At 35.5% G+C, this 20,006-nt stretch overlaps 1 protein-coding gene across 1 annotated transcript; it reads left to right on the plus strand.

The window, feature by feature from the left end:
• Positions 1-3,265: 3,265 nt before the first annotated feature.
• On the plus strand, positions 3,266-18,959 carry LOC110866697 (peroxidase 19). Its single transcript, XM_022115842.2, has 3 exons — positions 3,266-3,559; positions 3,632-3,832; positions 18,244-18,959. Exons 1-3 carry the CDS (start codon positions 3,320-3,322, stop codon positions 18,823-18,825), a joined length of 1,023 nt encoding a protein of 340 aa, XP_021971534.1. The 5' UTR covers positions 3,266-3,319; the 3' UTR covers positions 18,826-18,959.
• The last annotated feature ends 1,047 nt before the right edge of the window (positions 18,960-20,006 follow it).

Below are 20,006 nucleotides of genomic sequence, written 5' to 3' on the forward strand. Positions count from 1 at the left end.
CTGCCGGTATGTGGGGTTTTGTATACACTACTTGATAAGCTTTGTTATTGGACAATGGGGCCAATAGTGATACGACCATAGTCACAGATAAGCGTTGCTAAATGAATAGTAGTCGGTCGAGTGACAAATACTGATTTGAGTAATTGAAAGATATAAACAAATGTAAAAACCCTTAATGCTGTAATTAAAACAATGTGTCTGTTTATACAAATTGAATGAACTCACCAGTATTTTTTGTTGATCAAATATTTTTAAAACATGTTTCAGGTGATTTACTATGAAGAGAAGGAAAAGTGCTACGAGGCACTCAAGCTTAAATAAGTGGCTATGTAACCTAAATAAAACGTGTTTTTGTAAGTTACGGGTTTAACCCTGTGAAAAATCCTTTATGTAAATACGGGTTTCATCCCATAGTTTATGAAATGAAAACTACGGTGTTTGAGAATTCTGATATTTTTCCTGACACCTGGTCCTAATGAAATCTCAGTTGCGTAATTTTAATAAACACCTGTACCACTTGTATCTGTTCACGGCCCCGAGTAGGGTCGGGGGTTGTGACACGATGCGTACAAACTAATATAACAAATTAGTGGCTCAGCAACTGTACTTTCCGAAGGCGGGTTGGTTACACCCCAAACCGCCGGAAACTGCATCTGACGGCACAGTTCTTGAAATTCTTCTTTTTTCCAATTAATAAGCACTTGCGCAGCTGTCAGTGGTTCCTTGGATTTCTTCCCCCTCCTAGATCCCTCGGGCTTAGACGATACAGACATGATGATATAAGAACGAAGCGCATAAGAACGAAGGAAGCTATAAGAATAAGGAAGAAGATATGTAGAAATCTTGAAGATCTTCAAAGGAGTTTTGGGAGTAAAAGTTAAGTAAGAGGTACAAATGATCTTTGTTAGGGTGTTGAATCATTTATCTATACCCATCTCATTTAATGCGATGGGTAACCATGCCTACAAGTGGAGTAAAGTAACCAATGGGAAGCATGGGAAGCTGACACGTCAAACAGGAAAACTGAAACGACAACAATTCATGTCGAGTGGCTGTCACACGCCTGCTTCAGCCGAAAAGCATGGCGATTTGACGGACGTCATCATTCTGCTATCTTAGTTAGCGCTTTACCCAAGACGACAAAGATACCTTATCTCTTTGCAGACGTCCCTATCAACTTCACCAAACACATGGAAGAATACTCTGAAAACTTATCCAAGAAAACACCAACTACCTCCCGATACGCATACGTCGTTTTGGCTTAATCCTTCACGCCAGCTGCCCCCTGGTACACATGCACCGTTTTGGCTCAATCCTGCACGCCAGCTACCTCCCAGTACACATGTGCCGTTTCGGCTCAATCTTGCACGCCAGCTACCACTTGGTACGCATGTGCCATTTTGTTTCAATCCTGCACGCCAGCTACCTCCCAGTACGCATGCGCCATTTTGGCTCAATCCTGCACACCAGCTAGCTCCCGGTACGCGTGCACCCTTTTTACAAAATCCTATATGCCTGCCACCCTAGAGGTCTTTAACACTCGTCAAGTCCAAAGTTCCATCCACTCAACATTTTTTTCCCGGAAGCAACATTAGACTATAAAGACTTGAAGGGGTATGATCCCAAATGGATATTGTTCGATAATGACAGTTGTATCAATGGCCATCAACCCACCATTCTCCTCTCCCACCTTTAGCTATAAATACGATGCTTCTCCCAAAGGTTTAGGCATCGACTCTCTAACTCTTTACTCTTAACACACTCGTTTATTCTTCCTAAACGATATTTATTCTTACGTCAGAGGGTGGTTACAAGGAGAAACCCCCACCTCTTCTCCTTGTAACGAGCTTCACGGTGTTACTTTTTTGCAGAATATACTCCAAGCCATTAATCGAGGAAAGATTAAGGATTAACCTTCTTGACGAAACCATTCCCTTAAGGATAAACCTTACGATTTAAACTTGGTATTTCTCCAATACCTAAAAAGTTTTTTTTTAGATAAATAAAACATGGATACACCAATAACATAAATATCTTTTTTTCTTTTAGGCAAATTAAAATTTATTATTACATTAATTGAGACACTGAATCGAAGAATTTAATGAAGTCAGTGACTTTCACGGGTTAGTAATTCTCTTTCTTATTGAATACTAACTAGTTAATGCCACCGCCCGCGTTGCGGGGCGATGGCCGAATAATTATCAATCAATTAAAAAAACACTATTATAGTTTTGTTAGGAAAAAAAAAACTAAAACGATTACAAGACCGTAGTTCAGAGCTCAGGGCAAAACTGTAGCTTGTAAGGATTAATGAGCGACTTTTAGTAAGCTCCTTGACATGGAAAAAAATTAAATCCAGTCAAGTAATATAAAAAACACTTTTATAATTTTGCTAAAAAAACTAAAACGATACAATACTGTAATTTGAACTGAGGGCAAAGTTGTATTTGTTGACTTGGGTAAAATCGTAATTTGGCAAAAGTTAAAGTGATGACAATACTATAAATTTGAACCGGAGACAAAAGCGTAATATAACTTTGCACTGAGGACAAAATCGTAATTTTAAGCTGGGGACAAAACTATATTTTTAATTTGAACTCGGGCAAATTCAAAATTTTGAACTGATGGCAAAATCGTAATTTTGAATAAGGGGCAAAAGCATAGTTTTATTTTGAACCGGGCAAAAACATAATTTTAAACTTAAGGTGAAATAATAATTTTTGAAAGGGGCGAAAATGCGAAATCGTCATTTTTAGTTTGGGCGAAAGCAAAAATTTATTTTGAACTGGGGCCAAAATTGTAGTTGTAATCTGGGGAAAAAATTCATAATTTTGAACCGAGGGTAAAATCGTATTTTTAAGCGAGGGACAAAAACGTAATTTTATTTTGAAGTGGGGGCGAAAACATAATTTTATTTTAAATTAAAGACGAAATCGTAATTTTAAACGAATATAAAACAATAAAACTGGTGGTCCAATTGGGAAGTGCCACACAGCTGTGTGGCACTATTCCCCTATTTGGGTTTTGTATATGCGGAGAATGGAATAAATATTAATATTATTTTACGTTACAACCAAAAACCTATGTTTTCTAATAAATAAAAAAAATATAATTTTTTTGGAAACGCTACGAACCATTTCAATATCATCTTGTTACGAGCGTAACTACCTAATTATATCGGAATCGAACCCAGGACCTGATAGTATCTAAGCCTTAGCCCACCTGAAAGATACCAATAGGCTATAGATATAAATGATAGAAAATATCATATATACAGCAAAGTATCCTCCCTCAACCCACAATTGAAACCACCACCACCATGTCTCTGTCATCTTCAATCCTCATACTCTTGTTCTCCACCACAATAACCACCTGCTTATCATCTGAAACCGTCAACACCTCCATGGTACACCACCGCTTCCTCACAGTGGATTACTACGCCAAAACATGCCCTCAACTCGAACAGATTGTCGCCTTCGTCACTTCTCAAAACTTTAAAGTGTCGCCGGCCACTGCTCCGGCGACTATCCGCCTTTTCTTCCATGACTGTTTTGTCCAGGTACCGGAATTGTTTTACATTTACAGTGTGCATGTTAGCGTAAGTGTGTAAATTTGATTGAAAATTTTGTAGGGGTGTGATGGATCAATCTTGATATCAATGAAGCCCGGAAGCATGGGATTGCCGGAGAAGGAGTCGGAGGATAACCAGGACATTCCGGCCTACGCGTATCAAATTATAGAGAAGGCGAAAGCTATGGTGGAGATGAAGTGCCCTGGGGTTGTATCCTGTGCGGATATACTTGCACTTGCAGCCAGAGATTATATTCATTTGGTAATATTATTGCTAATTCTTTCTTATTCTAATCTAATTGCTTTATCTTTATTTTTTTTTACGTTTTAAGTTAATTTATATATTATTATATATGCGTGGTTATTTGTCATAAATTGGTCTTGTTTGCAAATTTTGGTAGTTTTTTTTAACGGCAAAGAATGTTACGTTTAAACTCACCCTGTTTGAGGCTGTGTTCAAGGTCGACTCCTCGACTGCTATGAGACCGTGCCCTCCGATGAGCGGGAACCGGATAGAATCCTTAAACCCTCGCCTCCTGTCAGGTTCGAACCCGAGATTAAAGTCCTGATTCGTCCCTTCACCCAGATGTCCCTTGAAAATGACTCAAACGGAAATCAAACCTGCGTTTCCACTAAATTTACCACTAGACATTTTGTTGATAAATAATCGAGTTAAAATCAAATAATGTAAGTCACTATAATAGACTAAGAACTAATAATATGTGTGTTTTTAGCATAATTCAGTAAGTTTTGTACCAGATTTACGTTCAGAAAATAATTTAAACATAAAGATATAAAGGTTTAGTTTTTTTTTTATTGTTAACTGAGACCTATAACTTTACCCATATTAATTTGATAAAATTAAATATTATTATAATTGTAAAAAAATAAAAGAAGTGATAACGACTTAAATTATTCTATTAACATGTTTTTGTCTAGTTATAATCTAATAAAATACAAAACAACCTATTAATATTCTCTGTACATGTGGTCAAGATCACATGATGCATTCAACAAAAGTAGTTTTCTTTTATTTCAGTATATATATTTCTTTGTTACGAGAGCAACCTACATTGCCTTTTAATTGCTTAGAGCATCCTAATAGAAGCCTTCTTAGATGTTTCATTAGGAGAGTGTCGGTCCTGAGAATTCGTGTACCTTTTTTGAGCTTGAAAAAACGTGCCATTCGGTTTTAACGAAATTGGGTATTAGGCTCACTAGAGGTTTAAAGATAATGCTAATGGGCTAATAACTAATCTCTAAACCATAAGAATATTTTTATAAGTGGACTTATGTTGGTGTTTGTATGAGTGTATATATATATATATATATATATATATATATATATATATATATATATATATATATATATATATATATATATATATATATATATATATATATATATATATATATATATATAGGGAGGGGCTCATGCGAGAACCACCTTTATTGTGACAACCTTGAGAACCAATGTGAACACAACCTAAAATAGCTAAAAAAACCTAAAAAAAATCTAAAAAAACCTAACCCTCACCCCCTCCCCCCTCCCAAAAACCTAAACCCCCCCAAGCTAAATGCTAAAAAAAACCTAACCCCCCCCATCCCCCCCCCCCCCCCAAAACCTAAACCCCCCTCCCCCACCCCCCAAAAACCTAAACACCCCCCAAGCTAAAATGCTAAAAACTAAACCCCCAAAAAACCTAAAAAAATCTAAAAAAAATCAAAAAAAATCTAAAATTTTTTTTTTGAATTTTTTAATATTTTTTATGTTAAAATCGCTACTTTTAGAAGCCAAAAAAAAATTTTAAAAAAAAAATTTAGAAAGAATTTTTTTTTTGGCTTCGAAAAGTAGCGATTTTTTTATAAAAAATATTAAAAAATTCAAAAAAAAAATTTTTTGTGTGATTTTTAGCTATTTTTAGGCATTTTTGGTGTGTTCACATTGGTTCTCGCGGTTCTCACAATAAGAGGTGGTTCTCGCATGATCTTCTCCCTATATATATATATATATATATCGGGTTTTTTTTCATAAAATAACGTGCCCTGACCGTTAGTTCTCCTAATAAAGAGCAAAAACAGAGAAAAGTGTGTGTGTGTTTTGGATGGTTTTGTAATTGTGCCATGAGGAACTTAGACATAAGATACATGTTCAGGCGAACTCGTTTCTAAATCTCCTGTTGGAATAACTAAGTGTGCTCTAATTAGGTTTTGCTTTTGCTAATGGGTTATCAACCCATTCGTATAAAGTTAAATATTATATATATATATATATATATTAAAGATGAATCTTATGGCATCTGTTTAACATGTAAAAGATGCTAAATATAACCTACGTTTATTTAGAAATGCAATGCTATTTTTTTGAGGTTTCATTATATTATATTTCAATTAATTAATTATTATTGATGTTTTTATTTATATATTTTCGTCAATTAATGTGTTTCTATTGTTATAATTTGATATAACTGATTTCAAATAAATATTCTTCAATGACTTATATAATAGTTTTATTAGTTGAAAGATAAATAAATATAAAAAAATTAAAAAGTTAAATATATTTGCTTACATTATCTCTTTGTAATATATAAAAGCACATGATTTTGTTAAATATTTCTTAAAGCTATTTTATAAGAGAACTAATGGATGTATTGACCGGTCATATTCTCTATTGCCTATTAGAATATTGTAGGTTAGCAATTTGGTAACAACATGTGATCCAGTGAGATGGGGCCAATTCATTAACGATCAAATTATGTCCCTTTGATGATTAGATAAAATCTGTTTGTCTGAAAAGTGTTTTGCGTGCCCTTTTAAAATGTATAAAGTGACGTATGTAACGTAAAGTGTAACTTTATATATAGTCTATTTTTCTACTTATGTGATGTATAGTTGTTTTGATGTTGTATATATATATAGTAACTTTAGTACATGGGTAAGATCAAATAAAAAGTATATTTTGCCTAAATAGGATAAGAAGGAATCTTAACCATCAATTTTTCAAATCAATGGTTAAGATGCAAGTGTAGGAGAAAGGATGAGTGGAAGGGTATATTAGGAAAATCATATTTATGGACTTTCTCTCTCCACATGCAAGACACATGCATATTCCACCCCCATTTTTTAAACGTTCATAACTTTTTTATACGACATTATTTTTTCATAAAAATTTCACCGTAAAATGGAGCGTTTTTTATCTTTAATTTGAGTACCATATTGCTATATACAATATGAAGACTAAAAAAACCTACTAAAATGTGTTGTATTTCTATGTTGTATAACATTTTTTTGTGCTGAATTTTTGTACTATATTTTTGTGCTGAATTTTTTTGTTTTAATTTTTTTCTCAATTTTTTGTGCTGGATTTTTTTTTGTACTACATTTTTTCGCTGAATTTTTTCGTGCTATATTTTTTTTATACTAGATTTTTTTTGTACTATATTTTTTTGTACTAGATTTTTTGTGCTATATTTTTTGTACTAGATTTATTTTTGTTGTATTTTTTTTAAAAAAAAGGGTGCTACATGTCATTTTCACTCCTATTTATAAGGACCAAAATGCTCTTCATTTCTATTTATTAGGAGTGCCACATGTCATCATCACAATCCTTTCTAGGCTACTTAGACAAAATCCACTTTTTAATGGATCATTCCCCCTTTATTATATATATTATTTTTAAGTTTACTTTCATCTATATATTTTAAATAATACACGTTTTTAACTCATTTACTTTTCATTTAGTTTAACTTTTCTTTAAAAACTTGTTCTAAGTGCCGGTAATGTAATGAACCAAACCGATCTTGATCGAAAAGCATATCAAGACTTTACTTTTTGTGTTTTCTTATTCGGTTGCTATACGTAATGAATCAGACAGATACCGACTGTATTTTCACAGCGAAACGCAAGAGAATCCCACTAGCTCATGTATAAATTGTTTATACATGTTCCATAGAGCATCTGCAATCAAACTTCACATCAGACTTCGTTGTCATATGGGCATGGCTCTCTGAGATTCTTAAAAAAACCTGGCCCTATCCACCCTGTAATGTTATAATATTAAAAGTTTCTAAACGAAATCATTCAAAGTTTCAATTCCATATATAATATTGGGTTTTTATTTGGCTTAAAATTATAATTTAATTAGAGTAATCCATAACTGGGTAAATGGTAAATGATTATAATTAAAAAATGGTTTAAATGTTTAGTGGACCTAAAATGAATTAAATGTTAATGAGAGAGTGGGTTTAACTGCGGCCGAGACAAGAGGGGAACTCGTTCGCCTATAAGCTCGGTTTGGTAAGGAATTGATAAGGTACCCGTACAGTCCCACAGTCGCTATAGCAACCTAAAGAGAAAACACACACAATATAAAGTTGTAATATGGCTAAAAGAATATCGACACGTGCTCGGTACATTTTTTTATTATTTAACTAAAAATAATAAATGATTTTATTATGTTAATTTTAAACTAAATACTAAACACATAAACATAAATAATCCCTCACTAATACTTGAATAGTAGAAGGAAAAGGATTAACAAAATAAACCCCCAAAACTACATAATTTTGTTACGTTAAATTTGAATTAACTTGACATAATTTTAATATATTTTAAATTAAATTTCATTTTAAGGTAGGAAAAATTAGTTAAGTTCTAATACATTCCTACAAATAAAATACTAATTAACTATTAACAACATTTCTGTTAACTTCATTTTCCAAATGGAAAAAAAGAAAATAAAATTTCATGCACAAGCAAGGATTCGATCCAACGACTTATGTTTCAATTTGGTGTGTGTGTATATATATATATATATATATATATATATATATATATATATATATATATATATATGTATATATATATATATAGGGAGAAGATCATGCGAGAACCACCTCTTATTGTGAGAACCGCGAGAACAAATGTGAACACACAAAAAATGCCTAAAAATAGCTAAAAATCACACAAAAATTTTTTTTTTGAATTTTTTAATATTGTTTATAAAAAAATCGCTACTTTTCGAAGCAAAAAAAAAAAAAATTTTTAAAATTTTTTTTTTGGCTTCTAAAAGTTGCGATTTTAACATAAAAAATATTAAAAAATGCAAAAAAAAAATTTTAGATTTTTTTAATTTTTTTAGGTTTTTTGGGGGGTTTAGTTTTTAGCATTTTAGCTTGGGGTGGGGGGGGAGGTTTAGGTTTTTTTGGGGGGGGGGGTTAGGGGGTTAGGTTATTTTAGGTTTTTTTAGCTATTTTAGGTTGTGTTCACATTGGTTCTCAAGGTTCTCGCATGAGCCCCTCCCTATATATATATATATATATATATATATATATATATATATATAGGCTTTGGTTCAATTAAGAACCACAACGAATTATGATAACCATGAGAGCTCATACTTTCTGCGTGAGTTGTGCCATAATTTTTGCACAAACATAGATGAAAATATTATAAACACATCTATAAGAAAAATTGTCGAGTCAGTAGTTACGCCTGATATAAGTTTTGTTTACTCCTGGTGTAAGTTTTGTTTACGACTGATGTAGATTCTGTTACATTACGGAGATGAGATTTTTTTTACACCTGATGTAAATTTTTGCATGCAACATTTTTTTTTATTTTTTATTTTTTTGACGAAACAGGTGATTTTTTTTAAAGATTTTCGAGAAATTTTTTTTTGAAAAAACCTTTTGCAAGACTTAGTTCTCTGATTCTTGCAATTCAAGGTGGTTTTCATTTTACCCTTTGTCTATATGTATACATATAAAATATAAAACATATTCAGACCCTGTTTCGATTTTGACCCTGAGTCGGCATCCACCCGACGCATGCTTGGCCATGCACATGGGCCATTGACGCACACTACGGATGTTCACACATGTCTATATCCATATAAATCATATATAATGCCTTGTGAAGAAAGTGGTAATTTTTGGCATGTGGATATAAGCAGGACCCTCAAACCCAAATGATTTTTTTTTTTTTTGTCTTAAAGATGACTTTTCAAAGGAACTAACCGGTACCAATACCGCAAGTACTGGTGCCAAAAAACGGAAAAAGTGGATACCGGTACCAGTATTTACCGGTGTTTAACCCATAAATACCGGTACCGTACCGTTACCGAAAAAAGGGGAAAGTGGGTACCGGTATCGAATATACCTGATACGGTTCGGTACCGATACCCAATACCAAATGCTCATCCCTAGATCACACCGACTGAATTTGGTAAGATAATGAAACCATTATTTGATTAGGGTACAACCACTTAAATACAATTTACAATCATACATGTATATTATAGAATTATATGGCAAGAGATTGATAATTCTCATTCATACTTCAAAAACTCGGCAGAGCCGATTACAAATACAAGAAGAAACATGCAAACATGGAAAGTATCAACTAAATGGGGAAGGAATATCACTAGGGGAAATAATAAAGAAGAATAAGGAAATAGGATATTCTATATTCCCCCTCAAGATGAAGCGTGTAAATCAATCATGCAAATCTTGCCAAGTAGGAAATCGAGTTGTTGTCTTGAGAGGCCTTTTGTCAACAGATCAGCAATCTGCATTTTACTACTGATATTCATAGTAACAATCTCCTTGGACTCCACGCGCTCACTCACAAAGTAACAGTCCATTTCGACATGTTTTGTCCTCTCGTGGTAGACCAGATTATTTGCAATGTGTCGAGCTGCTTGGTTGTCACAGAACAAGGGGGTAGGCGAACCACTTTGAATTCCTAATTCCTTAAAGAGCCAGTGCAACCAAAGAATTTCGCTCACCGTGCTTGCCATTGCACGATACTCGGCTTCGGGCGAAGAGCGCGAGACCACTGATTGTTTCTTCGTTTTCCACGAGATGGGAGAGCCCCCGAGCAATAAGAAGTAACCTGTGCGTGACCTCCTTGTGTAGGGACATCCTAGCCAGTCAGAATCACAATACGCGGATAGAGTCGGGTCCCCGGTACGCGAGAGAAGGATACCTTGCCCCGGGGTACCCTTCAGGTATCCAAGAACCCGATTGACTGCCTCCAAATGATTGCTTCTAGGATCCGCCACGAACTGACTTTGGACATTAACCGCATATGTGATGTCTGGTCGAGTGGCTTGTAAATATAAAAGCCGCCCTATCAAGCGACGATATTGACCAGCATCAACACGATCATTTTCTTCTCCTTTGTCTACCTTCAAACCCCGTTCAATCGGAGTCACACAAGGTTTACACCCCAGCTTTCCGCTATCCTCCAAAATGTCCAACGTGTATTTGCGTTGGCTAAGGACAAGACCCTCTTTGGTTCTGGCAACTTCTATACCAAGAAAGTATTTTAGGACTCCCAGGTCCTTAATGCTGAAATTTTGATCAAGTTTCTTCTTAACCTCTTCGATCTTTGCCAAACAATTCCCCGTTATTATGACATCGTCAACATAGATCAAAATAACTGTCATGATGTCACCGGTCTCGAAAATGAACAAGGAGTGGTCCGCTTTGGATTGTTTGAAACTCATGCTTAAAAGAAATGTGGTGAATTTGTGGTACCAATTTCGTGAGGCCTGCTTTAACCTATATAGGGACTTCCTTAGTCGACACACACGCGTTTCGTCTTTGTTGGTGAAACCTTGAGGAATCTTCATGTACACTTCTTCCTCGAGTTCACCGTGAAGGAAGGCATTGTTTACGTCGAGTTGGTGAATAACCCAGTTTCTTTTGACCGCCACGGCAAGAAGAGTTCGCATGGTTACTAGTTTAGCAACAGGCGCGAACGTGTCATGATAATCAATTCCTTCTTGTTGCGTAAACCCCTTTGCAACGAGTCGAGCCTTGAATCTTTCAATTTCACCGTTTGGCTTGTACTTAATTTTGTAGACCCACTTCGAATCAATGGCTCGTTTCCCTTGCGGAAGACTTTCCAAGGTCCACGTCCCGTTCTTTTCCAAGGCCTTAATTTCACTTCTCATAGCTTCACACCAACGCGAGTCTTGCGAAGCTTCTTGAAAACACCTTGGCTCATCATTTTTATTGATGGCCGCTAAAAAGGCCTTTTGCTTACAAGAAAAATTGTTATATGAAACAAAATCAGAAATAGGATACATGGGTTTACATACCACGGAGGAGGCTTGACTGGATCTGGGGTGTTGAACCGAGGGGGGAACGTTGACCACGAAATCTTTGAATTTTGAAGGTTGCGACCTGGTACGAGTTGGTCTGGCTTCGGCAGTGGGTTCTACCCCACCAACTTCAATATTTTCACCTTCCAAATTATTTATTTCAATATTGGGTCCAACTCCATTATCTTCGGCCTCCCCTTATACATTTTGGCCCAAATCAGAATCTACCTCAGGCCCATTTACATTCTCGTGATCAGGCCCATTCACATTCTCATTGATTTCAACTTCCTGACTTTCAATATTTTGAGATTGGTTTGGGTGGCAATCGGTCAATGGCTCTTGAACTTGGCAATTATCAAGACACTCATGTATTTTAACAAGCTTAACATTATCATCTACCTCACCCGTGTGAATTTTGGCAAAAGGAAAGTTCTCTTCGTAGAAGAGAACATCTCTACTGACCATGATCTTTCTTGTTTCAAGATCGAAAATTTTGTATCCTTTTATTCCCGGAGGGTATCCTAGAAATACTCCCGGTTTCCCCCTTTGCTCGAACTTGTCCCCCTTTGTATTAAAATTTTTAAAATAAACAAGGCAACCAAAGACCCTAAGATGACCGTAATCGGGTTTGGTTCCAAAGATGATTTCATAGGGAGTTTTGTTTTTAAGGACATTTGAAGGTAAACGATTTATAACATATACCGCCGTAAGAACACACTCTCCCCAAAAACGTTTAGGGAGGTTTGCACCGAACCTTAAGGCCCGAGCCGTCTCTAAAAGATGTCGGTGTTTTCTCTCAACAACGCCGTTTTGTTGAGGGGTGTGGGGACACGTGGTCTCAAGTAACATCCCCCTTTCATTATAGAATTCCATCATGTCATTAGATGTAAACTCACCACCGTTGTCACATCTTATCCTTTTAATGTTTTTATCAATTTGGACCTCAACCATTTTACAAAAAAACATAAGACATTTGCTCGCATCACTTTTATGTTTAATAAGAAACACCCACACGGCTCTACTATAGTCATCAACTATGGTAAGGAAATAATTGGCCTTGGTATACGATGGCACACGATACCCCCCCCCCCCCAAAAATATCACAGTGAACTAACTGAAAAGGTTCAATGGTTTTAATAAAACTAGATGGAAAAGGTGTTCTGGCAAATTTGGCCATGGCACAAGAATCACAAAAATTACCAAGTTCAGTAGTAATAGTACTTAGAAAATCAACTTTGGCAAGTTTTCCCTTCGAGGCATGTCCAAGTCTCTTGTGCCACGTCTCAATGGTGCTTGCCAAGGCTTTCTTCTCTTGTACCATCTTCATTCGGTATAGCCCCCCCCGCATCTACCCGCTCCAATCAAGTTCCTCCTCTGCAATCCCTGCATGACACAAAAGTCGGGAAAAAATGATACGACACATTGCAGATCACGGCTAAGGCGACTAACTGAAGCAAATTGCATTTAAAATCAGGAATATAAAGGACGTTTTTTACTTTGGCTCCTCCAGGGAGAACGTATTCCCCCTTTCCCTTTACAGGGATGGATTCACCATTCGGAATGAGTACGGACCCTTCGAATGGTGCAGCCTTTTCATTAATAAGAGTGTTTTGCAAATGTGTTATATATTCGGTGCAACCCGAATCTATTATCCACTCACCTACTTCGTCTGTTTTACTAGCCATATTAGCAAAAGATTTTGTTGTGTCAACATTACCGGAGCTTGAGAACTGTTTGAGAAGTGTTTGGTAGTTCTCCTGTGTCAAACCGGGTATAGGGCTCGGTTCCGCTTCGACACAAGCGGCTCTTCCTTTAGTCTTTTCCCCTTTCTTCCCGGGCCACCAATCGGGATATCCGACTAGTTTAAAACATCCCTCCCGCTTGTTGCCGTCTTTATTGCAAAAGGAGCAGTGATCGGCTCCCTCCTTCAATCCCTTCGTTCCCGCCTTTTCTTTGCCGAAATTACCATCACGTTTCTGGAATGCCTTGAAAGCGGCTGCCTCCACGCCACCTTTGTTCTCACTTGAGACGGCCCGTTGCTTTTCATCATCGTGAACCATGTGGTATGCGGCCGTGAATGAAGAGATGGGTTTCGTGGCCAGAATCTGGGTTCGAATAACCGTGAATTCGGTGTTCAACCCCATGAGAAATTCATATAGATGTTCCTTCTCTTGGTGCTCAAACACTTTCTTCCCAATTTCACACTCACACTTGTTGCACGAACACTATGGAAACGGTTGAACCGACTGGGCCTCATCCCATAGTGATCGAAGGTGTGTGAAATATGCCGATACCGAATCCCTTCCTTGACGGGAAACAGCAATTTTCTGTTTGATTTCGTACGCTCTAGGAGCGCTCTCCTTTCCGAATCTTTCGTCAAGATCGGACCATATTTCGGCTGCCGTGCTAGCATATTTTACACTATTGCGGATGTTCTTTTCCATTGCCGTCGTTAGCCAACCCTTTATCATGGCGTCGGCACGCATCCACGGCATGTAATCTTTAGACGATTTTTCCGGTTTCTTGATTGATCCATCAACGAACTCAATCTTGTTTTTGGCAAAAAGGAAGTTCGTCATCTCTTGCTTCCAATCTGCATAATTGTAGTCGGTTAAAGCTTCGTTGACATGTAACTGTTTCGGAAGATCCGATGGGTGGAGATAGTATGGTGATTCGTGAGGAATGGCTCCAGCATAGCTTTCTCCGTCTTTGTTTTTGTTGGTCGAGTCTTCTCCCGCCATGAATTCGATCTTTCAAGAGCTAGGTAAAAACCCGCTCTGATACCATATAGAATTATATGGCAAGAGATTGATAATTCTCATTCATACTGAAAAAACTCGGCAGAGCCGATTACAAATACAAGAAGAAACATGCAAACATGGAAAGTATCAACTAAATGGGGAAGGAATATCACTAGGGGAAATAATAAAGAAGAATAAGGAAATAGGATATTCTATATATAAATGTTACAAATTAATAGTATATAAATACAAATAAATAGGATAAGGGTACACATTGCCTATGAGGTTGAGTGGTTGACACCTAAGATGAACCTCTGTTCCATTGTAGCCCTTGCATCTATCATATAATCCATTTAATGATTTTCAAGAGATACATTAGGTTGCTCTAAATCAACATGACGTGTAGCAAGTTATATTTCGAAGATACGTAGGTAATGAAACTTGAAGATAACCATTAATAGGGCTACACAACTTAATATGTATGACTAAAAGCTCTAAATATAGAAATACTCAAATGAAGAATCACATGTATGAGATCGCTACAAGTATAATCGGTTTGGTTCATTACGGTCTGGTTCAACTGATTTGGTTATGCAACATGCCAAAACCAAAACCAAACTACAAATTTCGCTTAATTGGTTATAGTTTAACTGAACCATTTCGGTTCGTCAATTCGGTTTCATTGCATATCTTGCTTTGTCCTTCTTTGCATGATCACTCATATCCAAGATTGCTTCCATCTCCTCCAGCCACTTAACAACTCTAGTACCTCCTTTCTCATCATTGAAAGTTGTAGGTATACAAGACATGAAAGTCTTATAACTACTAAAAAACACCTTTCTTGACACATAAAGGGTACTTATGACATGCAAAATGGTGTCGTTGAAGGACACGTCATAAAATTAAGATGACATGCATTTATGTGTCATCTTTTGATGATACTTTGATGACACGCGTTCTTGACACTCATTTTTGATATGCTTTTACGACGTACATTTATGACATATATTTATGACGTTCATTTACGTGTGTCATACTTTTAATTGTTTTTAAAAAGTTATAGAACCATTGTGTTTTTGTGTTTTTTTGTTGTGATCAACGGAAGGTGCTGAGACGTTTCTTTTTATAGGATGTTTTTGGCGCGTAGTTTAGGCGGGATATTATTATAACAATAAATGCAATTAACAAAGTATTCGGTTTTGCTCAGCCTTATCCGTTAAATCTGTTAAACGTCCCCATCTCTCAGGATTGGCGTTTATATTTTATGGCGTTTTTGTAGGATAAGACCTTAACTAAAACACAGAAAAAACTACGCAGTAATAAAATTGGCGTTTTGTATTTATTTGACGTTTTATATTTTCAATGGCGTTTTATATATGAAAGTATGTTTACCCTTTTTACCCTTAATGAAGCACGTTCTAGTAATACAATTGATGTTATCCCTTAATCAAAATAGATAAAGCTACTACATTTGAACTTTAGCACCTAACATTAGGAGAATGATAAGTTCTACAACCCTTTGACATTTCAATCGACGGTTGATCTTGGAGGAACCTTGTGAGACAAGGTGGTTAGACACGGAAAAGGTAATGTCAGTTTAGAAAGAAAATGGAATGCCAATGAGCTAGTGGTGGAGTGGTAAGGGAGAGACCTTGTGTTCCAAGTGACTCAAGTTCAATTCCTGCCCCTAGCATTTAGTTTCTGCGGCACCTGGTGATGATGGGAGACTAGGCGAGTAGGCGGCGATCGCTAGTTCGATCCTTGAACTGAGCGGGTTTTACCTCACCGCACTGTCGTGCCTTCGGGCGAGTGTTCACGGGCTTCGGCCCTAGGTGGGGGTTTTCCCCGGTTCGGAAGGCGAGTGTATCCCGATGTGGTGAATTTCGCCAGTAGCCCATTTGGAGGATTCGTTGGCCGTTTAAAAAAAAAGAAAGAAAATGGAATGATGACATAGGAAGTAAGAGGCTTTGTCCTAGATTGAGAAATAAAGGTGTAAGGAGTGGTTAAACATTTGAGAGTGACAAACTAAAAAATCAATCAATGAGAGTGTGTCATGTCAAAGTGGTAAACTATGCTCAAAATTGGTTAGACACTTGGTGAAGTGGTAAACTATTTAAAAAAAAAGAAAAATGTGTGATTGGTTGAGATTGGAATGGACCCCACCTCACAGTACCCTCTCTCTCTCACACTACCCCCTCTCTCTCATGATTCCCGAGTGGCAAGCCTACACCGATTTGGCAATGAAACCGCGCAAAAGGGGTCGGCGGAGGTGTTGCCGCACGGCAAAACCCTTTGCCGCACCACTCCGGACAGCCTAAGGGATTTAAGTAGGAGTATTCGCGCTTGGTTTTAACGATTTTTTGGTCAACGTGTATGCCAAACTCTTAGTAACGATTTTTATTATCGAAAACCAAAAATGGACAGTTGAAAAATAAAACCGAACAAAAAATAATCGCTCTTAACGATTTGGTTCTTGTTCGATTTTAGGTTTGAGCTTTATTGGGCCTCTAAAACTTAATAGGAAGCAATAACAGTTTTGAATAAAAACTGGGACTAAAACTTAACAATTAACATAACAAGGATTACAAAAAGTGATTAAACATGTTGACCTTGAAAATGATTTTAGCAAGAAAAGAAACGTTTAGGACTCAGACGGGTTAATAAAAGGAATATATCTTACTTAATATACTAAAAAAAGAATAATAAAAATTTATGGCCTAGTCCAATTAATACGACCGGTTGCCGCAAGCCAAACTACTCGTTATGGTTTGAAATTTTTGAAACTAACCAACCAAACGTTTGAAAGAAAAACCGACCGTGAAACCAAATCGATGACCGATTTGAGCGGTTTTGTAGTTTTAAACTAATCCGTGAACACCCATATTTCAAGGAAACAAGACAAAGTGCAAAGTTTGGGAAAATGCATATGGGCAACGTAAGTATGACATTAAAACATGTTGCAATTAGAAAAAAGACGGGACATGCACCAAAGAAATAACCTAACAACAAACATGTTTTGAGTATGATAAACTTGTCATTTATGATGTAATTGCCCCAAATTGAAACATAACAAGTTTAGTGAAGTGAGTAAGGAAAAAGGGCATGATTTTGTTACGAACGTGGAAGAGGCATGATAGATCCTAGATGTGGTTAGAGCAGCAGTCCAGCCAAGTCTTTGAAATAGGAACGAGACCATTCCCACCACCACGAGCAGGCAAGTTGGATCGTTAGCAAGGCATGTTATAACCAAAGAGGCATGTCTTTATACGAAAAGAAGACATTTTGATACTAGTTGTGACTCAAAGCATGGACCAAATGGATAATAACATGGCCCTTGGTGAAATAGCGCTCAACAAGAAACCGAGAGAGCAGCACATTACAAGTAAACTAGTTGTTCTATCACATGTAGTGGTGGACCAATGATTTATTTTTCTAAGAGCGCAATCGTGGGCTTAACCAAACTTTGAAGAGGAGAGTTCAGGATTTTTGCCTAAAACATAAACTAAATTTTAAATTTATATCCAAAGCTCTAGCTCATGAAAAATCTTCAAGCCTAGTCTAGTCTCGGTCACATTTAATAATTATTAAATTTATATACCTATATATATAGGCTAGCTCGGTATATAAACCTCGGGCTCGGGAGCGGTAATTAAACATTTTGTAGTCTCTAGCTCAGCACATTTACACACCTAGACGTATACAGTACTAATACATTTGATAATATATTTGTGTGTGTATGATACTAGATATATGTTATTTCCCTTTTCTTTTGTTCATCACATGTTAACTAAAGAACATCTATATATATTTTCTTAAAAACAGGCGGGAGGTCCATATTATGCGGTTAAGAAAGGAAGGTGGGATGGAAAACAAAAACCAATGGCAAGTTTGGTGTACCCAAATATCCCACATGCGAATTCCACCATTGATAACCTCATTAAGCTTTTCTCATCCAAAGGTCTTACGCTTAACGATCTGGTAGTCCTATCAGGAGCCCATTCTATCGGCTATGCGCATTGTAAACACTTTGTGAATCGCCTTTACAACTTTAAAGGGACAAACAAGCCAGATCCGGACATGGATCCGAGGCAACTGAAATCCCTTAGAATGACTTGCCCACAACATGGTGGCAACGTCGGTGTTGTGATACCTTTTGATGCAACAACACCTTTTTCATTTGATAATGCATATTTTCAAAACTTGCAAGCGAAATTGGGTTTGTTGGCAACTGATAAAGAACTATTTTTGGACCCTAGAACGAGGCCTTTAGTACAAGCATTCGCAAACGACAAGAACAAGTTTTTTCAAGATTTTTCTTCGGCTATGGAGAGATTGGGAAATGTTGGTGTGAAAAGAGGAAAAAAGCATGGCGAGATACGAAGAGTATGCAATATGCATTTATAAGGCATATACCCAATTATTTAATTTAATTCTTTTATAACGTTTATGTTGTTTGTGGCTTGTTAATTTTTATAAGACATGAATGTGAGTTTTTTTGTTACCGTTTGATTAAACAAGAATATTTAAGCTTCTTTAAAGTATGAGTTAATTACACAAATGGGTCCTGTGGTTTATACCTAATTTCGCCTTTGGGTACTAACTTTATTTTTTAACAGGTTTAGGTTCTATGGTTTCAATTTTGTAACACCTTTGGGTACTAACACCAAAATTAGTTAATTAATGACTAAAATACCCTTGCATTTTTTTAAGTTTATCAATGTAACACATTTGGGTATTAACACCTAATTTTATTTAAGTTTAAATCAATTTTACAAAATTTATTTATTTTTTTTATTTTCATCTTTTTATTATATCTCTTAATTAACATAAACTCTATTTATTTTTTTTTATGTTCATATTTTTATTAAATTTCTTATTTAACATAAAATCTATTTGTTACACCAGTATTTTTTTAAATAGATATTTTAAATAAAATCTACTAACTATAAAGTTTTATGTAAATTAAATTTCTTACTCGTTTTAAATAATGTAAACCTTACTCGTTTTCAATTTTGGAATGAAATGATTGATAATAATAAATATCTTTCATATAAAAAAATTTAAGCATTTTTTTAACTCATTTTTTTTCATTTACATTTTATTATTTTAGAAAGATATTTAATTTACATAAAACTATATAGCTAGGTATTTTAGATAAAACTATATAGCTAGGTATTTTAGATAAAACTAAAAAAATTTAAGCCTTTTTTTAACTCGTTTTTTTTTGTAAAAAAGATATTTAATTTACAAAAAAACTATATAGCTAGTAGATTTTAGTGGTGCAACTAGTAGATTTTATGTAAATTAAATATCTTTCTAAAATAGTAAAATGTAAATGAACAAAAAAAACAAGTTAAAAATGGCTTATTTTTTTACATGAAAGATATTTATTATTATTATTATTATTATTATTATTATTATTATTATTATTATTATTATTATTATCAATCATATATATCCAAAATTGAAAACGAGTAAGGTTTACATTATTTAAAACTAGTAAGAAATTTAATTTACATAAAACTATATAGCTAGTAGATTTTATTTAAAAAATCTATTTAAAAAAAATACTGGTGTAACAAGTA

This window comes from Helianthus annuus, chromosome 1, assembly GCF_002127325.2.
Source record: "Helianthus annuus cultivar XRQ/B chromosome 1, HanXRQr2.0-SUNRISE, whole genome shotgun sequence".
In the NCBI taxonomy this organism is placed as follows: domain Eukaryota; kingdom Viridiplantae; phylum Streptophyta; class Magnoliopsida; order Asterales; family Asteraceae; genus Helianthus; species Helianthus annuus.